The 23,401-nt window shown below is 38.1% G+C and overlaps 2 protein-coding genes across 2 annotated transcripts; both read right to left on the minus strand.

Moving 5' to 3' along the window:
- Positions 1 to 4,610: 4,610 nt before the first annotated feature.
- LOC112163703 (berberine bridge enzyme-like 13) lies at positions 4,611 to 6,475 on the minus strand. Its single transcript, XM_024299983.2, has one exon. The coding sequence runs from the start codon at positions 6,349 to 6,351 to the stop codon at positions 4,729 to 4,731; it is 1,623 nt and encodes a 540-aa protein (XP_024155751.1). The 5' UTR covers positions 6,352 to 6,475; the 3' UTR covers positions 4,611 to 4,728.
- A 1,458-nt stretch (positions 6,476 to 7,933) lies between these two features.
- LOC112163702 (berberine bridge enzyme-like 13) lies at positions 7,934 to 9,850 on the minus strand. Its single transcript, XM_024299982.2, has one exon. It carries the CDS (start codon positions 9,799 to 9,801, stop codon positions 8,164 to 8,166), a length of 1,638 nt encoding a protein of 545 aa, XP_024155750.1. The 5' UTR covers positions 9,802 to 9,850; the 3' UTR covers positions 7,934 to 8,163.
- Positions 9,851 to 23,401: the final 13,551 nt, after the last annotated feature.

The raw sequence follows: 23,401 nt of genomic DNA on the forward strand, positions 1-23,401 counted from the left end.
TTAATTTCTTCTCCAAATGCATTAGGAGACGGAACTTATCATCTGTTGCCATTGATAATTAGGGACGAGGATTAGGAGACGACTTTAGCCACAAAACGGTTTTGTCTCTAATTTTTTTGGGGGACGAATTCTTAGCTTTTGAAGACAAATTGGTTTTGTCTCTAAATGGGTTTTCTCTAGTAGTGTTGACACTACAAATTATCATCCTTTGTCACCGATTGATTAAGCAATTTGTCTGTCTCATGTACCTCCCAAGCTTCAACTAGATATAAGGACTAGTCCACAATAGCCTTCCCATGTGAAGCACAATCAAAATAGAAGAGTTGACGGAAAATGACACAACCGGCCGCTACAACATGATTGAGACTCCTTTTGGAAAGAAGCTATGCTCTCTATCAAAGTATTGAATGAATATTTAGCAGCAAGTCCACCCGTTGAAATTGGCTAGTCAAGACTATTCATTGCTTTTTGCCTTTCATTTCTATCATTTTTCTAGACCAGTCAGATACTGTTCACAAAAAGTCACCAAATGTCAGTTGGCAGGTCAAGAAATTGACCTAGAAAGTGACCCAGAGTGACTTTTTGTGAACAGTATCTGACTGGTCAAGAAAAAAAGTGGAAATGAAAGGCAAAAAGCAGTGAATAGTCTTAACCAGCCAACCTTAACGGGTAGACTTGCTCTAAGGAACTAATCAGGCTAGTGTCCTTCAGGGCCAGCAACCATTTCTTCGAATTCGTGAGTGAAGTGGCTGGCTGGCCTAAGGATGGCGCTCATTGTAAAAATTACAAACAAGTGTTTGAACTTGTCGTTCAATTTGTCTGTTTCCTTCAGATATGCTTGCACGTCCCTTAAGTTAATGTTATTATCCTTCCCACACATTACATTCTTTATCTCCATCAACTTGGGGTGATCGCTAATGAAGCATTCGAATACAATGTCCAAACTAGCATTCTTCATACCCATGACATGCTCAAAGATCACTTTCACCCATTTCAATCTTCATTTCGTGCATGGTTACAGACTTACGGTACATGCTTTGAGGTCCATATATGGAGTCCACAAGAACTCGTAACATAGTGATGCATTTTCTTTCCAGTAATCTTCAACGAAACACTAAATCTCATTTTGAATAGGGTGGCCTTTTACTCATTAGTAAAATCTGCAACCAAAGCTTTGAAGCGTTCCGCCGTTCTGAAGAGCAATGAGTATCAATACGAACCATCTCCAGTGGACCTTTCATCAGAACCTTCTTCCTTAGCATACAGATCAGTCCCTACATACTACTCCTTCGATCTCTTCCAATGAAAGCTCTTTCCATTTTTGAGTTATCATAACCCGAAACTGAAACAAAACCAATTACTTAAGTTGGTATCTCATGTAATTGAAAAATGAGCATGTAATTACACTTGTCTAACCACTTGCAAAGAGACCCAATAATTGTGCTTGGTATTTGAATTAAAACTCACATCCTAGATTAGCTTTAGGGGATTGATTTGTTTGTGTTGAATATTCCTGCCAAAGTTAGTTCATCGAACAAATTCACACAATGTGAATCACTTAATATGAGTATAAATTTCACTACTTACAGGTAGTTCAAAAGGCCAATGGAACATCCAGAGACTTTTCTTGAGCATGATGGGCTTAAATATTATTTGGATTCTCCACCTGTCTGACTTTGTTGGATGAGGTGAACGACTGGACCTTTAATGATGTCTTATCTTCTGGCGCAGGTGTCACATTCGAAGCAGGTTTCGGTGCCTCTACCACAAATTCAAGCATGATACTTTTTACTTCCTCCCTATCCTCTTCAACTACACTGCGGTTAACAGAATGTACCTCATGGACTAAAAAATTGGAGAATTTTAGTTGGAAACCACAGAGTCCATTGTGTTACTGACAGTTTACTAATTTAGAGTTAGCAATTCTAGCACTTTTTCAGGTACCTCTATCAGAAGTGCTGGAGCTGGGTTTCGGCCTTTTGGATGTCGGCTTCTTCCGCACCATGCTTGGTTTAGAGGAATGTTGGGATTTAGAAAATGAAGAAAGAAAGAAAGGGAAGAGAAAAAAGAGACAAATGAAGTGAGAATAAACGAGCAGAGAGGAGATGAAGAAGAGGAAAAAGTGGGCGCTGCAATCGAAGCAACCTTATCTATTTAAATTTCAAATTTCAAACCAAATGAACGGTTTAATTGTTTACATCCAGTCATAATTGCACATGAACGTCACGTAAATGGAATCGAAAACGACATCATTTTTAATATTCAGGTGCATTAACTTACCAAATGATATCCCTTTACTCAAAAGTATCTTTTCTGATTGAGAGATCAAGACTCACAAGTTGAGAAATAGAGAACACTAATGATCAGTGGCATATCCACTTGAGAGGTTAGTTTGGATATAGCCCAACCCAAAATTCTTTCAATATTTATATACTACATGTACTAACCTTTTCTCAAAGCCAAGTTTGGTTCAGTTGGCAAAACATTGTCTTATTTTTATGGCAACAATGGTTTGAATTTTTTTTTTTTTTTAAAAAGAGGATCAAATAATTTCACTCCTGCCCCCATGGTGACTCGAATCCATGACTTCGTACATAGGTAGTGGGTGCTCTAATCACTGAGCTAACAGCTTAACACCACTTCGTCAAACAATGGTTTCAATGGTTTCAATGGTTTCAATCTCCTTTAAGGCAATTCATGCCTGTTTTCTTTGTTGTTCGGTTGTTCCCCATTTTCTTCTTTCCCTTTTTATTCTTTTTTTTTTTTACTTTTACCCATTTTTTCTACCTTTTCTCTTGCTTTTTTTTCTTCTTTTGTTACAGCATTTTTAATTAGAAATTCTTAAAGTTTTATTGCTTGTTTTTTATGCTCTTCGCCCATTTTCTTCTCTCTTTTTTTCCTTTAGTTACAACATTTTCTATTAATATTTCCTTAAAAATTTAGTTCTAAAATTCTAGGAAGCATTATTGACAAAAGAAAAAAAAAATTATAAGCAAGCCTTAAAATAGCCCATCCCAAAGTTACATTCTGGATCCGCCACGGCTAATGATCGATGGAAGACCAAGGTGACTATTCATGTGATGATGATATCATGGTCTATGACTGTATTTTACAGACCACGTCTTGTAAATCCTGCAAGAAAGTTGGAAACACACTAAGAGCCGGCCAATGATACCAACCCAAAAAAGAATCAACAATCAAGATACGAGAGGAGAATCCTCGTCCAGCCAATAATTTTGTACAGAATATTCTAGCTAGAATTTCAGTTGTAAGTCTAATGTCCACAAGTGAAGCTGACCAGAAATACTCAAGTTTGTATAAGATTGCTAGATTTGACATGCTTGCGGAGCACCCACAAAGTGTGAATATTGTGTTGTTGTTTTGGGTCGACATTTTTGGTAGATACAGAGATACACTACTGCTGAATCTGTTCATTTTCGATCGTCAAACTAGCTAGTACAATTATAGCTATAAGAAGCCTATATAATGCTTCAAATTTAAGGTGCCTACATAGAAAAGAGTAAAGCATTCCCAAATTGAGTGCCAGATCTCCCTTGAAGCAAAACCTTGAGAGGAGTTACACTGCTTACGTACAATCTCTTCTAGTCAATCTCAGTTCAGAAAAAAAACTAGCTTGTCATTCTCCAATGCTTGGATAACTTTCACTAACCTCAATAACAACCATGAAAATATGGTCTTGTTTTTTTTTTTTTGTCAAACTGAAAAGTTTTCTTTTTCACATCTGATTGAATGGATCAGGGATCGTCAATGGGCCGGCCCATCCAAAGCCCAACCCATTCCCAGTGAGGTTGGTCCCAACACAACTATGGGTTAGATTTGACTTCTTGGAATCAAAATTAGAGGGAAAACCCAAACAATTGGGGCAGTTCCATATGAATTCGGAAGGTGCATCACTTCTTTCTTTCTTCGATGCTCTCCGGCGGTAGTTGAGGTAAAGCTTCAGTCTTGGCTTCTTTTTCATCTAATTACAATCGCAAATGAACTCAATTTGATTCACTTGCACCTCCACTCCCAAAGTTAATTCTTTCAATTTCTAATTTAGGGTTAGATTAAGTTCAGATTTCAGGAACTAGAATCTGTCTGTTTGAACTGCAATGGCCAATGGGCACTGGAATTGAACTCTTCTGCTGACTTAAGCCTGATGTGGGTTGTTTCTTTACTTTTCATTTTTCCTTCCTTCAGCTTTATATAATAATCCAAACTATTAGAATTCACAAAATTACAGAAAATTTGCTGAATATTCTGCTATTTATGTTATCCCTGTTATGTTTAACTAATGTTCATAAAAATGGTGATTTGGTATTTAAGTTTTCTCTTATATAATAAACAATAACCCATCAATACAGTTGCATGTTAAGACCAAGCCTTCTTCAGTTATTTGAGAACTATTTCCATTCATATAAATTTGGCGAAACATCAATGTAAGAGAGTACACACTTCGAAAACCAATCAAGGCCTTGAGGTTTCTCAAAACTAGCAAAAGTTTACTCTTGAAATAACAGTCTTTTGAACAAAATTTCAAGACTAGCTGAGAAGTAGATGCTAAGCCCTTCCCGTTTGCTGAGAAGTTAGTCTCTACTCACCCCATGTTTTGGCCACTGTTGCCATCTTGGCAAAGAGATTTTTATTTAAGGAAAGGGAGGGAAACCCAAAAAAAAAAAAAAAGGAGCCTCTACAGTCGTAGCTGACTTACTATTACCATCAGAACTAGTTCCTGGTTCTTCTTGCCTGGAGCGCAAGAGGCGGGATGCTCTGTTCGTGCCTGAAGAAGTTATGAGGATCGACTTTGGTTTTAATCTTTATCAATCTGTAAAAGTTGCCCTTGAAATACCTGTTACCCCATGCACTTGCTTCAGTGATGCTAGTGTTCTTTTGCTTGTTTATCCCCAAATCAAGATCCCTATAATTCACATATGCTTGCCTTGGGGACTTTGTGACATAAGGAGCCATGTAGTTGTAGAGCTTCCTAATCCAATTTATGTGCTTTGCCTCGTTTTCATTTGCAGCTTGCCATGTAGTCAGGTACTGAATTTTGAAGAGAACATTTCTGTGTGGGAAGGGTAATGCTGACTCCGAAATTTTGCTCATCACTCCCCCATATGGGTTCCAAATAATCAGAGGAGCGGTTTCTTCCAACAACCTTTTCCATAGCCCCTCAAGCCCAGTTTCAGGAATCGGGTCTTTGACAAAGTCTGATTTGGCTTTGAAGTAGCTCTTGAATGTGGGTTTTCCTTGAAGCAAAACCTCAGGCTGAGTTCCATTTGCGTAACCTGCTATGTACATCACAGACTTGAGCCAACTCGTTTGTGTGCAATCTTTTCTTGTCAAATTCAGTTCGGGGAACCCTGTTTGCATAACATTGAGGAGCCTTTTAACACCTCCAAGGAATTGACCTTGGTAAAGAGTTGTGACAGTTCTCTTGCCACTTTTGCTGTCAACTACTGTTGGTTGTATCATAACTCTAATGTTGAGATCTTTGTCGAGCTTAGTAGCAGCTACTTGTTGCCATCTATGGAGGAGCTTTGTGGCACCCTGTTCCAAAGTCTTGGAAACAGTAAAAACCGTCACAGTTGATGGAACGGGAACCAACTTTATCTTCCACCACAGGATGATTCCAAAGCTTGCTCCTCCACCACCTCTGATTGCCCAAAACAGGTCTTCTCCCATGGTCTTTCGGTCAAGAATTCTGCCTTTGACATCAACTATTCGGGCATCCAGGACGTTATCAGCTGCAAGGCCATATTTCCTCATCATAGTACCATATGCACCTCCAGTTATATGGCCACCCACCCCTAAACTTGTGCAAAGACCAGCTGGGAAGCCGTGGGTTCTGCTTTTCTCTGCAATTCTGTAGTAAACTTCACCAATAGTGGCTCCAGCTTGAATCCATGCATTATTGCCTTGGATATCAACATTAACTGATCGAAGCTTGGCGAGGTCTACAACAATGAAAGGTGTCTCAATTTGGGACACATACGAGAGACCTTCATAATCATGCCCTCCACTTCGGACCCTGAGATGTATTCCAAGCTGTTTTGAACAAATAACAGCATTTTGAACTTGGGAATCATCTGTTGGTGTGAAAATGAACTCTGGCTTTGGCTCTGAAGGGATCAAGCACCTAAGGTTTTGTGCAGTTGAATTTAGGACGGTAGTGAATGCAGAACTGTTTGGAGTGAAAAAGGTACTAGAGAATGGAATAGAAGCCTCAGAATGATATGAGAGGCATTGGATAAAACTGTTTTGTTTTGAAGATGGTGGTTTTGCTGATGAAGATGATAACAAAATAAGAAGAAACAGGGAAAAAACTGAAGAAGTTGAGAGCATCATGTTGCCTTGTTTAAGTCTCTTTGGGTGTTGTTGAGGAATCAGCTTAGTTTCTGTGTTTCTTTATAGAAGCATGAAGCTGTATTAGTGTCCTCTTGATGAGCTAATGCAAATGTCATGTGATGTTGGGATCACATGGGGTAAATGGTCTCCATTTTAATGTGTTTTGTGGGATATTGACTTCAACCCTAAATCTTCTTTGTAGTCTTCCCTGCCGTCACTGATATGGTTCACTGCACCACCAGTAGGGCAAAGACCTGGTGGGAAACCTAGACCATATGGTGCAAAGATATGGCGAGGCTAGTGATCTGTGGTTTTATTAAACCTGAGGTTTTGTAAAGAGGACTAAAGATAGATGAAATGAAGGGTTGCTGTACGGCAATGAATAAACATCTAGAAATGAAGAAGGTCAAATGCTGCAGAGGAAATCGAGAAGACAGAAAATATTTCGTAGGTTAGTCTCTTTTGCACTATCACTGCTTTTATTTGTTGTAAGCTTATTGTCATCTTTCTTTTAACCACAAATTTAAACTGGATGTATTGAAGCAATTGAAACTGAAAACTCCTATAACATCCTTATTATGATCTATGAACTGAGCATGAATTTTCTTTGATTGAAAATTTTAAATAAATGTGTAACTTTTCTTTTGACCTTTAGTATAAGTTAGTTACGATTCCATTAATTATGCAATAATTTCTTCACCGTGTAGACTAGGTCCAAGAACTGATCATTTTCTTTTCAACTTGGGTTTGGGGTTTGACTCTCTCCATAAACAGAGATTTTTTTGGTCAGAAGTTCAGAATTGAGTACTTGTTTATATCATTCTGGTCAATCCAGCCATAAAACTCAAGTTCCAAAGAATTTATGCCGTGTGTTCCATATTAGAATGTTAATGTAACTGAGACTAGTGCGTCTAGCCCAAAATTTCTTTCAAATCATGGGTGTTGAAGCATGGGTAATGACTAATGAGTAGAAATTAGAATTTATGCTTCAAAGTCATGTTATTGGAGACACCAATTTGCCCCGGCCGACAAATACTGGAGACAAATTCTTTTTGGATCTGTAAATTTATTACACGAGTACCCTTGAGTTTAAGCACAATGCTTCTGGAAGAACGAAACCTTAATGTTTCGACAACAGGGTGCCTTGTTCAAGTTTAAGGGAAATTGCACCCCTAAACTCATGGGATTAAGTTCGGTCCTCTCTGATGTAACTAAAATGAATATGCACCCTCATTCAATTCTCCCCGTCCACTGCATGAGTGGTTTCTTTATGCAATACACTATGGTTTATTCAATTGCTTTACACCTTTCAAAGTATTGCAACAGGGGACTATGACTTACAGGTGCCACATACAGGCTCAAGTTTGATACCCTGTAAAAATCTGAAAGAGATATGTATTCAATTGCTTTTCCATTTGTAAAGGATTCGATATTGTCTGGTTTTGGTTGCTTTGTTAGCTAGATACCTGACAAAGTTCACCTAATCCATTTACATAGAAAATGCAAATGCAAAAACAAATAGATTATCAATTCATTTGGATATTAAACCATCTCCTGCAATAATAGATTTGTTATGTACCCATTATTCCAGCTCTTTCCTGTAACAAATCTATTATTGCAGGTCCCATGTAAATTGGAGTACATAACTATTCTACAACAATTTTGAATATTAATACCCAGAGACTTATTTGAATTCTATTCCAGTATAATCAGGCAAACATTCTATTGAATAAAACACACTAATGAAGAACCCATAACATTTTTACGACGCTTCAAACAGCATGATCACTTGGCTCTGGCTTTTCATAATGATCACCTCACAGTTGTAGATGATGTTCGTAGAGGGAGTGGAAGAGGTGGGATGCTCTGTTCATGCCTGAAGAAGTTATCAGGGTCGACTTTGGTCTTGATCTTTATCAATTTGTTGAAGTTGTCCTTGAAATACCTGTTACCCCAAGCACTTGCTTCAATGAAGCTTGTGTTGCTCTTCTTGTTAATCCCCAAATCAAGATCCCTATAGTTCACATATGCTTGCCTTGGGAACATCGTAACATAAGGAGCCATGTAATTGTATAGCTTCCTAATCCAATCCATATGCTCTGCTTCATCTTCATCTTTATTTTGCCATGCAGTCAGGTACTGAATCTTGAAGAGCACTCCCTTTCTGTGTGGGAAAGGTATCTCCGACTCCGAAATCTTGCTCATCATTCCTCCATATGGGTTGAAAATCACTAAAGGAGAGGCTTGTTCGAATAACCGTTTCCATAACCCCTCAAGTGCAGATTCCGGAATTGGGTCTTTGACAAAATCTGACTTGGCTTTGAAGTAGTTCTTGAAAGTGGATTTTCCTTGAAGCAAAACCTCAGGTGGAGTTCCACTTGGGTAACCTGCTATGAACATCACAGATTTGAGCCAACTTGTTTGTGTGCAATCTTTCCTTGTCAGACCCAGTTCAGGGAAACTTGTTCCCATAACATCAAGGAGTCTATCAACGCCTCCAAGAAACTGAGCTTGGTAGATAGTCGCGACAGTTTTGTTACCACTTTTGGTGTCGATGACCGTTGGTTGTATGATAACTCTAATGAAGAGATCTTCATCAAGCTCAGTGGCAGCTACTTGTTGATACCTATGGAGGAGCTTCGTGGCGCCTTGCTCAAGGGTCTTGACAACTGAAAAAACTGTCACGGTTGATGGAACAGGAACAAGCTTGATCTTCCACCAGAGGATAACCCCAAAGCTTGCTCCTCCACCTCCTCTGATGGCCCAAAACAGATCCTCTCCCATCGATTCTCGATTATGAATCCTGCCACTAACATCAACAATCCGAGCATCAATGACATTGTCAGCACCAAGGCCATACTTCCTCATCATGGTACCATATGCCCCTCCAGTAATGTGCCCGCCAATACCTAGACTCGTGCAGAGTCCGGCAGGGTAGCCATGTGTTTTGCTTTTTTCTGCAATTCTGTAGTAAACTTCACCAATGGAGGCACCGGCTTGGACCCAAGCACTGTTGTCTTCGATGTCAATGTTGACTGATCGAAGCTTGGCGAGGTCTACAATGATGAAAGGTGTTTCGGTTTGGGAGACATAAGAGAGTGCTTCATAGTCATGGCCTCCACTTCGGACTCTCATATGAATTCCAAGCTGTTTTGAGCAAATGACAGCAGCTTGGACATGGGAATCCAGCAATGGAGTGAAGATGAACTCCGGCTTTGGCACCGAAGGGGTCAAGTACCGGAGGTTTTGTGCAGTGGACTGTAGGGTGGGAAGGAATGTGGAATTGTTTGGGGTGACGAAGGCCTTAGAGAATGGTATCAAAATCTCGGTATTATCGGAGAGGCATTGGCTGAAACTGTCCAGGGTTGAAGCTTTGGAATATGCCCATGAAGCCGATGATAGCAGAAGGAAAAGAAAGAGGGCAAATTTTGAAGTGTTTGGAAGCATCATTATGTTGCTTGGTTTGTTCAAGGTATGGGGCTGTGTTGTAGAAGTGGCTTGGTGTGTGTGGCTTTATAGAAGCATGAAGATGGTGTCTCAGGTTAGTGTGTCTGATGAGGTAATGGAGACGTCAGTTGTGATCATTTGGGGGCCAGTGGTCACCATTTCAATTGCGTCTGTTTTTGAATGTGACTCGTGTGAAGAGAGCTCTTCTCTACTTGTACCATGATTTAAGCATGGATTACCAACTATTGAGTGTATTGTAAAGGATTTCGAGTATGGGTTAGCAATCGAGGACTATACAATCGTCTCACATGTCAAAAAGTCGGATTTCCATCTGAATTGTGTATGCTTTGGGCGGGAGACTCTTTTTTTTCGTTAAATCCCGACGGAGCGAGGATAATTTATTAAAAAGAAAAAAGAAGTACAGTAAAATAGGAGGGGCCTAAATTATAGCCCACCCGAAACAAAAAACAAACATATAACTTGCAACTAACTAAGAAAACTAACAAAATCAAAAGTTGGGAAACCCCAACCAATTGCAATTACAAAAAGACGGAACAAAATCGGGTGGCAAGTCCCACCATGTCAAACCTGATGAATTTATCCCTTCATTTGCCAAAGCATCTGCAACTCGGTTACCTTCACAAAAAAATATGAGAAGAGCAAAACTCCGTCTGTGAAATCCGGTACAAGCAGTTCATCCACTCTACTCTTAGTTGCCAAGGCATTAAGGTAGGAGAGCGAAGGAACTTAAGAACTAATTTTTGAATCAACTTCCAACTAAATATGCTTCCACTCCCTTACCCAAGCTAATACGCGTGGGTGGGAGACTTCATTTTGATTGTATCGAATACTTTTGAGATGAAACATCAAATCTATTTAGAGCCAGACTTTTAAATTTAAAATTATATCAGTGAACTATAGATCTACATGAGATTAATATTATTATTTTGTTATCATCGAAAGATTGATGAGATTGGCTTCTTTGTGTTGGTCAATTTCAACGTAGAGCACCAACAATTTTGAAAAAAGGACCAACAACATCCAACCCCATGGGTACCCCAAAATTAATTGGCCTTGACTCTAAAACAACAAAACATTGACTGCCAGCATTGTGTAAACGTGGACCAATTCAGCATTCGATTCCTCCTTGTGTCAATTCGTTTACTTCATGCACCTTTAGAATTAATGTGCCAACTACCCAAGAAAAATCACTGTGTTTGTCCTTCCTTTGAATTCAAGTTCGCGGGTATTTTGCAAATGGTACTTAATTTTGTTTAAGCAAAACAATAAACGAAATGGAAACTTGGAGTAAAAACAATTTTGTTTTCTGTTTGAGGAAAAGGAGTGTACCCGAATTCTTTTGCTTGATAGCATCTAGATCAAATGGTTTGTAATTTATGCTATATGCTCAGTAGTTTATGGCTAGAAATTGAGAGGGCTTTATTTTTTTATCTATCTCATTCATATTAATTAGAATTAATATGCATTTTTGCATGAATATTATTTATATGACACAACTCAAATATGATATGCAGAACAACAATCGTTATTAACCAACTCAACAATTTTTGCATGAATATTATTTATATGAACCAACTCAAACATGATACGCAGAACATTATACGCACTACTCAAAAATCAAGTTAGCTTGTGAAACCTACTCGTAATCATTGTTATTAGAATATAACCAACTGCTTATAAGTTATAACTATTTTTGTAGATTCTGGATTGGGACAAATTTTATCGCAGTCAAAGTGAGAAAAGAGTAAAGGCAAAAAAAATTCAGTCAACCATATCTTGCTTGTAAAGTTGCAATCAGCACCGGCCTTTAACCAAAATATTTAAAAAGAAGCATATGAAAAGATGGGAAAGGAAACAAAAATAGTGCAGCAGTTTTTTGATAACAAAATAGTGCAGCAGTTAAAGCTTTAAAATGTGAACATTCATAATTCTAGGTTCAATAGACTATCGTATCACCACCACGTTTCATCTTGAAAAAGCTTATAATCATTGTCAAGCCACAATTCATTTTTGTTGCCCTTATGTGACAGACGTATCTTTGCTTGCAGATATTCTTCATTTCCTTTTACAAAACTTACCTTTCTTTAAATTAGGTATGATGATTCAAAAGGAAAAGATCGTCTTGAACATTGGGAAAGGGTGGTCTGAAATGTCTGAAAGGAAAAGGTGTTTATATGTCACTGGTGGAATGTCTCAAAATGGATGAAAACTGTACTGGTGCTATTACACGATGCACTTGATTACTTGCTCGATAATGGGACTCTTCTTCTACCTCTTTTTCTTTCTAAATCGACAGTCGTTATCAGATTGGACAAAGGGACTCCGTTCTTTCCTAAAATTCATTGGCGATGACTTGAAGCTAGAGGCACCTCTTTGCTTTCACTCCTAAGGTTGCTTATTAGTTTGCTCAAGTAGCTTTTCTTGCTTGAGGATCTTGTCTAATATTAAATGCATGTGAAGTATTAATATCACTTTTATCGAAGAAATACAATTTGATGTAGGATAATTCACATATGAAAGCTTAACAAACTCTTCATTATATATAGGGGAGTACCAAATTTTTTACCTATTATAAATTTATAATAATGAAGCAAGATAAGAAAAATCAAAACTAAAGAAAAAACATCTCAATCACTCAGGATCGAGAATCTCATAATCTCCTCCACCAACTTGCTATAGCTGGCTGAGTTCATGAATTTCAAGAGTATCATTCTTGAAAGTGATTGTAAAGAAGTGCTCTTGACAACTCGGAAATCACCCCAAATTGGAGAATTTCCCCAATACTCAACAATGTGACTCATCTGAAAACTTTCTTTGACGGGATCAAGTGGAATTAGATCTCCCATGAAGCTAACCGTGTTATGAATGCAGCAGCAAAGCTAGCATAATTGAGGTTGTGTTCCCAGGACCGGGCCAATAGGCCTCCAACCTCTCTGTTGTCTGTCTTGAGGAGTGATGGTCTCCCAGGGCCCCCTAGTAGCTCTATTTGAGACCTGTCTTGTGTCTCTTTTGTAATGTTTCTTGGAGGCCATGGTCATCCAATCCTAACCATGGCTATCGTGGCTCTCTCAAACCCCAACACGTGTTTTTTTTTCCCCTCCATCTGAATGGAGTGATGGAGTGAATTCCTTCGCTTCCTCCAGCCCTCTTCTTCCTTCTCAAAGCATAAGGAAAATCCACAATTACCATCACTCTACTCCAAGGCCAGCCCCGGAATCCAAACCAGAAATGAAGAAAGAAGGCCAAGATCCAACGCGGAGCAGGCACTGACAGCGAAGAAACTATGCGCGGTGGCCGGAGTTGAGGAGCAGACGGCTCAATTGGCAAGTATAATTGAGCTGTTGAAGAAGGCCTTGGATTTTGACCCGACACCGATAGCGAGTATAGTTGGAACACGTGTCGATCTGCGAAAGAGACATGTCGTGATTGGTTAGGACTGGCAGACCAGGGCTATTATCCATGTTTCTTTCTGGATTTTATTTCCTTTGTATGTTGCTTCTTTCTCTCCCCCTTGTGGCTTAATGAATCTCTTCATTATTGACCAAAAAAAAAAAAAAACTATCTATAGCACAAATCGAACTTTCTTCAACAGAGTAATTGTACATATAAAATTTTCTCAATCATAAAAGATAAGGTGATGGAAATACTTCAATTAACTAGTTACCACTGAAGAAGAATTCATTGTGCTAACTCCATAAAAAATTGTAACTCATACAAGTTATCTGTTAATTTATTTTGAAAACTAGATACATTGGGTAATTTGATAATCTCAAGTATGAGAAAATACAAACATTTCCCTTCCCGAGAGATTTGTATCGCTCGTGGTAAAGCTTTAACAATTAATACTGTCAAGACACTAACAAATCTTTTATATTAGTTTTCTCTTTTATCTCCACTAATTTGAATAAAATAGAATTTTAGAATAAGATTCAATTATTAGATTTTGATCGGAAAAGAATCAATTATTTGGTTGTTTTCAGTTTATACAAATAGTACATAAATGAAGGGGATAACTAAAAAGTGCAGGATTTGAATCATGAAAATTTACCATGAAACATAATATGGCAGTACATGAAACATTAGGTGTCCCCTCATTTTTCACGAAAACGTTCATTTTCACATCAACATACAATTACAATTTATTTTTTTGTTAGAACCGAACATTTCATTATAGAGGTGAAACCTCTGAGAAAGTATATCATTAATCCACAAAGGACTATTACTTATTCAAACATGAATGTCAGAAATCACAAACGCCTGTTTGACCGGAAAACTTATACTGATTTACTACATCGATCATACAATTAAGAACTGAGAGCTATTTCTGCCGCTCAATCAGCTCCATCATCAAACTTTTGGAAGATGCTTCTCTTTTCAAACGCTGAATGTGCTCCACAATATAAGTTACTGGAGGGTCCAAATTTAGAGGAAGCTTTAATTTCTTTTAAGCCACGATCTGCATAATATATTTCACCCATGTCAAATAAAGCAACTCAAATCATGCACCAACCCAAGTACCCAACAATAGTGAAATGGATGCTTTGCCCTTTTATAAAAATTGTCAAATATGTGCTACTTTGATTACCACTTTGAAATTCTCTAACTAGGTGATGATTTTCTCACATATATTCATCATATATCAATGTCCAATATTGTTTGTATATGTACCATATCAGTTCACCAATATTACTATTAAGCACTTATTTATGCCTAGTCCCGTGCGGGTAACCTGAAGCAAGGGTTAGTCGAGAGCTGGGGTGATATTTGTATATATTGATACCTGTTAAATATAATAGACGAGGCGTCAACAAATAGATTGAGCAGGCCGGTTTTTGTTCCTTCGATACCCAAGTTAGTATCACTGTATCAATATTGACAGATTGTAGGTAATGACTAATGAATAAATGTTTACCATTAATGTTGATTAGGAAGGCTCGAAAAAATTCAGATGTGAAAAAGATTGGTCTTGTGCAAGTCTAAAAGGTATACTAGAAAACCTTTCGGTAATGAGACATCGACCTAATTGTGTGGTACGAGTCCCCGTTAGGTCATTGGTGAGATGGGTGCAGGGCCAGCCTTGGGTCGAAGCAAGCTGGGCCAGGCCTACCTCCAATACAAGAGGCCTCATATTTTGAATAAGGTATATATAATATTTCGAGCCGATAATTACAATTTAAATATATTTGTTGTACTGGTAAGTGATTGAGGTGGCCCTGAAAATACCAAGGCTCGATTCCCACCAAGGCTTGTTTTGTTTTTTGACCTTTTATTTTTAGTTTTTGTAGTTTTTCCTTTTATTTGGTCATTCATATGCATTTTTAATCCTTTTTATCTTTTCTTTTAAGTTTTTTTTTTTTTTAGTTTTTTTTTGTATTTGGAGTTGTTTATACTTAATTGATCATATGTTTTCTTACCTTAATTTTTTGGGTATTTGACACCCAATTTAGTTTTTAAATATATGATTTTATTTTATCGTTCTTGGTTATATTTTTATTTTTAAGTAATTATATTTGAAGAAGAAAATAAAATTGTATTTCAAGTTTTATGTGGAAGCCTCATTTCAATTGTTTGCCTCAGGCCTCCCACAAGTCGGGGCCAGCCATGGGTGGGTGAGTCTTCCAGATGATCCATCCGGTCACCGTGCACATACTTTTTAGCTTAGTACGTACAGGATATGAATGAGTATTGTATTCTTTTTAGAAAATGTCCACTACTAATAGTTTGGACTTTGGATCAAACCTAAAGAGGAATAGTATTTAACCTCAAATTCAGGAAATTAATTTGGAATCAATGGTGACATTAGTTGAATTTTTTTTTTTGAAAAGGGGTTTGGAACCCAGCTGAGAGGCTCAGCCCCATGCCCGTTATTATTAATAATAGTAGAAGTATGATTGTACAGCGAGGGGGACGTAATACCTATACCTCGAGTACTAGTACAAGAATCCTCATACAGTACATCCTGGATAATCACAGGAGTCTCATCTAACCAGTAATCATCTAAATAGTTAACACTAGTAGAAGTATGATTGTACAGCGAGGGGGACGTAATACCTATACCTCGAGTACTAGTACAAGAATCCTCATACAGTACATCCTGGATAATCACAGGAGTCTCATCTAACCAGTAATCATCTAAATAGTTAACACTAGCAATGTGCGCCAATCTATGAGCCACACCATTTGCTTCCCTGTAAATAGATCGTAAATTGCAGGAAGGAATTGCACTCGTATAAGTTTTGCAATCCTCCACAATATAACCTACCTCCGAAAGATCTTCCATATTTCCTTTAAGTGTAGTAACCACCGTGGCACAGTGGGTCTCAATGTCCACACCATCCATGACTTGGTGAATAATTAGTTGAATTATGAGTACCGACAGCAAGTAGTTTCTTAATTAACTGGTGGTTTGGTGTACTGCTCAGCTTTCCAGCCCAATAAATTATCAAATTAGTTGCTTTTGATCTGCTGTCCATGGGTGCGATCGATCACGAAACTTCAAATTAATGAAATTGGGAGTCTAGGTCTATGGCTTGTGTTAAAGTAATTATTTACATTGAAAGGCTAAGTACATGATTATTAATCTTTAATGATCTTATGCAGACTCATAATGACATGATTGCATGCACTTTCTTAGTGGATCGGTCTGTACTTTAAGTAGAAAGGAACCTATGTGATCATCAATAATAATCTTTATTAACCTTTTCGTTATCTAATCAATCTGAATCATCAAGTATATCATCTTTAATCGAAATATTACAACCTTTTCCTTTAGTTAGAACATCGATCGCTGTCTAATTATTGTGTAGAGGCGAGATTCTTGGATTTGTTAGGATCATGTGATGGGATAAAATAGCCTGTTCATTCATTCAACTTCTTGATAACGAAGCTCCAAGGTTTATATGTTCAGTTCTTTTGATTAATCACACTCTTCACTTTCTTCTTAGAGATTGTTGGGTCGTCTATTGCTTTGTTCACTTATAAAGAAGTTACGCGGATCATCCTAAGGCCTTAATATAAACAAGTCTCCTAAAATTATTCTTGAAATATTTATAACCCTAAATGCTTTCTTGTATTGCCATCATTGTACGTTCCTAGCTGCCCAGGTCAAGATCGATCCATTTTAGTTCAAACAAGCAGCTGCACGAGACTATATAACAGGTTCTATTATTGTTCTACATATACAGGCTCACGTCTATGCAAGCGAGGTTAAAAATAATGTCTCTTTAAGTGAGGCTAAGCATACCGAAAGATATCATGTGTTTCTCCAACCCATGCGAACCAGTCCTGAAATTATCTCTTCAAAAAAATTTGTCCAAAATCCTATGTTTTTATTTTTTTATCAAAATCTTTTCACTCCTAAAATCATAATTTTCAAACAATTCTCAAACTAACAATACGAAAAAATATTTACTTAATGTTTTCTTTACTATTTCCTACAGTCAAAAAATCAAAATAATCATTAATATTTTTTAGAATTGTCACTCGAAAGCCAATCTTAAAAAAATCATGTTTTATGATTGTTAGTTTGATTGTCATAATCAATCCCAAGCAATTATAATATTATATATACTATATTTTGAATATATTCCCAGTTTCCCACTTCTATGTGGGAACTCTGAACTAGAAAATCCCACGCATTTTTCCATCATAGGGGAACAATAACACGTAGTACCGGCCCTACTACCCTTTGCCAGTTTGCCATATATAAACCTTCCGAGCCAGCTTCCGAAGTCAATTAGTCACTGGCAAGGGCTGCAATGATGGAACGTGTTTCGATTTCGGACACATATATAGTAGAGATAGCTGAATACATAGCCTCCACTTCGGACCCTGAGATGGAGTCCATCATTCCAAGCTATTTCGAGCAAATAATGGCAGCTTGGACATGAACTCGGGTTTTGGGCACCTAATGGATAAGAGTACTTTTTCCTTTCTTTCTTGCAGATATTTTTACTTTTCCCTTTATAAAAACTACCTTTCTTGTTTGGTATACAGTTTAAAAAGGGAAAGAAAAAAAAATCATCTTGAACATTGGGAAAGAGCAGTCTAGGAGAAGTGTCTATATGTCAATGGTGGCATAATGCTATTACACTTGCATGCATATCTTACTTACATCTTAATTAGTCATTGTCATACTGGACGTATGAAAATGTTAATTTCCTAAAACTTCTTGGTTCAACCAAGGTACGGCACCACTTTGCGTCAACTCCCGAGGTAATTGCTTATTAGTTTGGGTCCTTGACCAAAAGCCCCAAAATGAGCCAAAGTTATCCCACTTACCCCAGCAAAAGATTTTTATTCCCCCTAACCCAATTTGAAATGAAATAACAATTTTACCCTTAGTCTAATTAATGAATTACAACCACATCCCTTCTCTCCTCTCTCTCTCTCTCTCTCTCTCTCTCTCTCTCTCTCTCTCTCTCTCTCCAGTCACGACGCAGTCTCTCTCTCTCCCTCTCCCTCTCTCTCTCTCTCTCTCCCTCTCCCTCCTCGGTGCAATCGCCGGCGCCGGACTCTCTCTCCTCATCACCGCCTGTGTTTTTGATCGCTATGATTTTCTCACCGTGTAGATTGCCAGCGTTTCTCTCTCTCCTCATCTCCCCCTCGGTTTTGCTCGCTGTGATTTACTTTCGATGCAGATCGCCGACGCCAGATTCCTAGCCATGTGCTTCCTCCCCCGGCTCAGTCGTCGTAGCCATGCGCTACGAGGAGATGGATCCACCACAGCGTCGGAGCTCACCGTCGAGGAGCGCATCGAGCAGAAGGAGGAGGGCCGCAAGAACGAGGAGGACGTGGCGCTCGTCAAGGAGTACAGATCCAAGGTCGAGGCCGAGCTCTCTGAGGTCTGCGCTAGCATCCTTGAGGATTCGTCTGATTTTCGTCCATATTTTTTCCGATTGGGATCGCCAGCGACGGCAATCGTTTTTTTTTGGAGTTTGCTTATGGTTGACTCAGCTTCGGAGGAGTAGATCTTCGGCTGATTTGTTGAGAATAAGCGAAGATGTGGCGGGGGTGGTGATAGAGCTCCGGTGGGGTCGACGGCGACATCACTCTCTCCCTCCCCCGGCTAAAGTTCACCAACGAGCCCACCTAAGGCTGTTTTCCTGTGAGACTTCACAACTTCACAGCTTCACAGAAGGCAGAAGGGTGCCCAAATCAATTTCGTCACCTGCCCCAGTGACTAGTACCTCTAAACACCGGGTCCTTCTTTTTTTTTCTTCTCTTTTTTCTCTTTTCATCTTTTTTGCCTTTTAATGAGAAATTGTGGTAATATAAAATGTAAATTATTGGAGTAATAAGATACAAAATGTGTTATGTCAAGGGCAATACAGGTCTATTGGGGGGCAATAGACGTTTTAAATTAATGTAATCTCCTTCTTCTTTTTTTAATCAAAGTTATATTTGTGTAATTTTAGAAAAATTAGTTCTCATTTCGGTAATCGAAACTTCTATTGGGGGGCAATAGACGTCTACTGGGAGGCAATAGACGTCTATTGGGGGGCAATACATGGCTGATAGTCGTCTATTGGGAGGGCAATACATGGTTAATATACGTCTATTGGGAGGCAATACATGGTTGATAGTCGTCTAATGCTCCTTTATTGGGGGGCAATAGACGTCTATTGGGGGGCAATACATGGCTGATAGTCGTCTATTGGGGGGCAATACATGGCTGATAGTAGTCTATTGGGGGGCAATAGACGTCTATTAGGGGGCAATAGACGTCTATTGGGGGCAAAAAAACTTTTCGGTGGGTGGTAGCCGGTGATCGGAATCCGGCGGCCGGTGATCGGATTCCGGCGAAAATTGGCCGGATTCCGGCGACCGCTTACCGGATTCAGGCGAAGTTGGCCGGATTCCGGCGGCCGGTGACCGGAATCCGGCTGCCGGTGATCGGACTCCGGCGAAGTCCCCTATGGTTTCTCTCTCTTCCATTCTCTCTCTCTCTCTCTCTAAGTAACAATGGTGAGGGTAAAATGGTATTAAAAAAATAATAAAAACAAAAAAAAAATCTTAATGGGGTATTAGGGAAGACCTCCTTAGAGTGTTTTGGGTAAGAGAGAATTAAAAAAACTTAGTGGGGTAAGTGGGAAAAAAATCTCTAAAAATGGTGTAAATGGACAAAAACCCTATTAGTTTTACTCAAGTCAAGCTTCTGAGGTTGCTAACTTGCTATTATATTAAAGACATTTTAATTTAGAATTTTTATTATGAGATGGGGCTAGACTTTTTTGCATCATACTCGTTTATTCCTAGACTTTGAAAAATAATCACCTAGCTAGCTACCCAAATTCTAAAAAATAATCACTCGATGTCTCCATCTCTATTCCGTCAAATCTCCATTAACTGTTGCACATATTGCGCATCATATGTACAATTGTCTTTTCACTTCAATTCTGCAATTCTGCAACAACTCGTGGACAGTTCAACATTTTAGACAATGGATTCAACAAAGTAAGACCAGTACTATAATGTTTCAGTATTCTTTAAAAAGTCTTCGATATCAATTTATACATTCATTTTCTTTTTTCACAATACTTCCCGTCAGCAAATAAATATCAAACACCAAAAGCATTGTAGTCTTTTCAAACATTAAGTAACGACAACGTAGTTATCGTCAATTAATAACGATTAACGAGTTAACGACTATAGACTTAGCCAACAATCTTCTTACATGACCTCCATTTTAATTATAATTCTTCACAGATAACCTTATATTAATACCTATATGTTTTCCTTGTCTCCTGGAGCCCAATAGAACAAGATTGAAACCAGTAATTCTTTACATTAGTTAGTGAATTTCGAGAAGAGTTGTTTGTACGTATCCATTATCAATAGCAAGTTATATTTTTGTCGTATCTTCTATGAAGCACTTTGTTTTGGAATACTAGCTTGATTCTTTAACCTACTTAACACACTACATTATGGTTAAAATCTCACCTTTACTTGTTTCAGTCATAGACTCATAGTAAAGTTTTAACAATAGTCCATTGTATTATTCATATTAGTTTCCTCCATTATCTTAATTAGCTAAAGTAAGTCAGGGAGTTGTTAAAATAGAAACAACGGACTGCTTTTGTATTTATAGAATCAATGGTGTTGCAAATAGGTTTGCACATCTTGCTAGTAGTTGTTCTGTTGATGATCGATGTTTGGTTAGGGGAGACACCTGCTATTATACAGGATGTTCTCTATGAGGATTATTATCATTGTTTATCTGTAGCTCGGGGTATAGGTGATATGTCCCCCCAAAGCAAAATTTTACTATTAATATAATAAATGGAACCGGGCATGGGGCTGAGTTTCCCAGCTAGGCTGGGTTCCAAACCCCTTTCAAAAATAAATAAATAACTAGACCATTCTTTTTTGGGTTCGATCCAGTCTTTTTTGGCGTCTATCATGGGTTTGATTGTCGGTTATGATAGCGGCGTTTGACGACAGTGAGTCTTCGGTTGGAGTCGAGGTCGCGAGGCAGATGGCAGGCCGGATTCGCCTGGATCCATGATCGTTGTTCGGTTGAATGCCGGAGGACTTGTGCGAATCATGGTCGAAGAGAAATCAAGGTCAACAGGCAGATCAGAGGATTTCCCACCCAAATTTGTCTGGGTTTGGTGGTTCGCTGATTGACGACAGATGGCGTGGTGGAAGGGCCAACCGCCGGAGCTGATGCCGGCGGCGATGGCCAGGCAAGGGATTTGGGAATCTGGTTCTATAGCTTGGGTTTGGGCCTAGGCTCAATTCAAGTCAGCAAATTTTAAAGACAAGTAAGAAGGCCAACATGTTGCCGAGGTTGTTAGCTGCTATATTCTAGTTCTTTTGCTTTTAGACATCTGGCTGCAAGTTTTTTGAGGTAGGGATAATCTTTATGAGCTTTTCTAAGATGATTCTAGTTGTTATTTGTACCACAATTGCGTACCGGCAAATTAGACTAGATGAATGATTTTCCTGAGAAAGCGAGGTTGTTCTTGCTTAGCTAGGCTTGCTTTATGCGAGCGTCCCATAGACTTTAATGAGTTTAGTTTGGCTTAGATAGGTTGTCTAGTTTTTTTGCCAGATTGTTTGTATAAGTGCTTGTTAGACTCTGGCCTGTTTTATGGCTTGATTGTCTAATGAAAACAACTCCTCTTCAAAAAAAGGTGGTTCTAGTTGGACCTCCTATACTTAGTACACTTCTAATTTACTTTTTAGAATACTTGAAAATCTAAGTAGACCTCCTTATTTTTACCAAATCACCCTTGAACATGAGATATAATAATCTGTTACTCTACTTTTTATCTCTATCTTCAACCACGAGAAGAAGAATGAATCAAAATCACATGATATTGCTATCTTATGAGTCTGTCTCTCCTCCATCAAAATTAATTAGAGGGTTGGTTCTTGATCTTGAATATGAGATACAATAATCTGTTACTCTACTTTTTAATTATCTCTATCTTCAACCACGAGAAGAAGAATGAGTCAAAATCACATGATATTGCTCTCTTATGAGTATGTCTCTCCTCCACCAAAATTAATCAGAGGGTTGGTTCTTGATCTTGATATGTTGCTAGAATTCCTTTGAATTTGCTAAAGAAGGATTTCAAGGGTTTTGAGTTGGAAGATTGAGTAATAACTATATCATAATATTCAATTAATTTAGTTTAAGAAAATTTGAAATCATATTATTTTGAATTTATTTTTGTATTAAATGATGGGCCATGTATAGAAATTATTATTTTTACTTAATTATTTTAGGTAAATTATAAATGGTCTTTCTAAATATACCCAGCAAATTCCTATATAAACCCAGCAAACCAATTTTGTATGAAAAAACAGTTTCATCCTCATACGAAATGACTTAAAAAGCCATGATAAATTAAGATAATAACAAAAGAAACCATAAAATTTGAAACTCTTTTTTCTATTTGTAACCAGCAGTTCACTGTTTTCACGTTGTTACGTTATTTCTTCTGGCAAAATTTTAAACCCAAATCTCAGATTTCATTATAATTGCTTCAAGGGTGTCTTCGATCGATCAATACCGAAACATATTAAAGATTCGGTAGTTACATATGATTTATAGTTTTCTTTTTAGAATGTATATCCTTTAAACGTAGGCACAACAGAGATTGAGAATTGAAATTTACCTACTCATAGACTCAAACTACATGGAAGAATATTTGCCGTATGTTCTGTTTAGTGATGCTATGTTTGTGGGCAAGCACGTAAATATCTATGCCAGGAATACAGAGTATAGCTAGAGTTTTTTTTTTGGGTTATCATTCTATGTTTGGGTGGTGTTGGAATTGGAGGATATGCAGTTTACAAGTACAGAACCCGAGTATGTTTTCTTACCCCCAAAATTCTTCATCCATATACATATGTGAATGCAGTTCACTGTACAAGTCTTGAACAAAGACATTGGTAGTATTATTTTATTTACTCCATCCCTTTGGGCTACATGGTGATCCTAAAATTTTGTATGTTGAATTACCTCTGTGCAGAGATACATGGACTCAGAAATTCGGGCATGTCATTGGATAATCAAAGAGAAATTCTCAATCATGTCTCTCGTGTTGATATCTAACATCAACGAAATCAA

Source organism: Rosa chinensis, chromosome 5, assembly GCF_002994745.2.
Source record: "Rosa chinensis cultivar Old Blush chromosome 5, RchiOBHm-V2, whole genome shotgun sequence".
In the NCBI taxonomy this organism is placed as follows: domain Eukaryota; kingdom Viridiplantae; phylum Streptophyta; class Magnoliopsida; order Rosales; family Rosaceae; genus Rosa; species Rosa chinensis.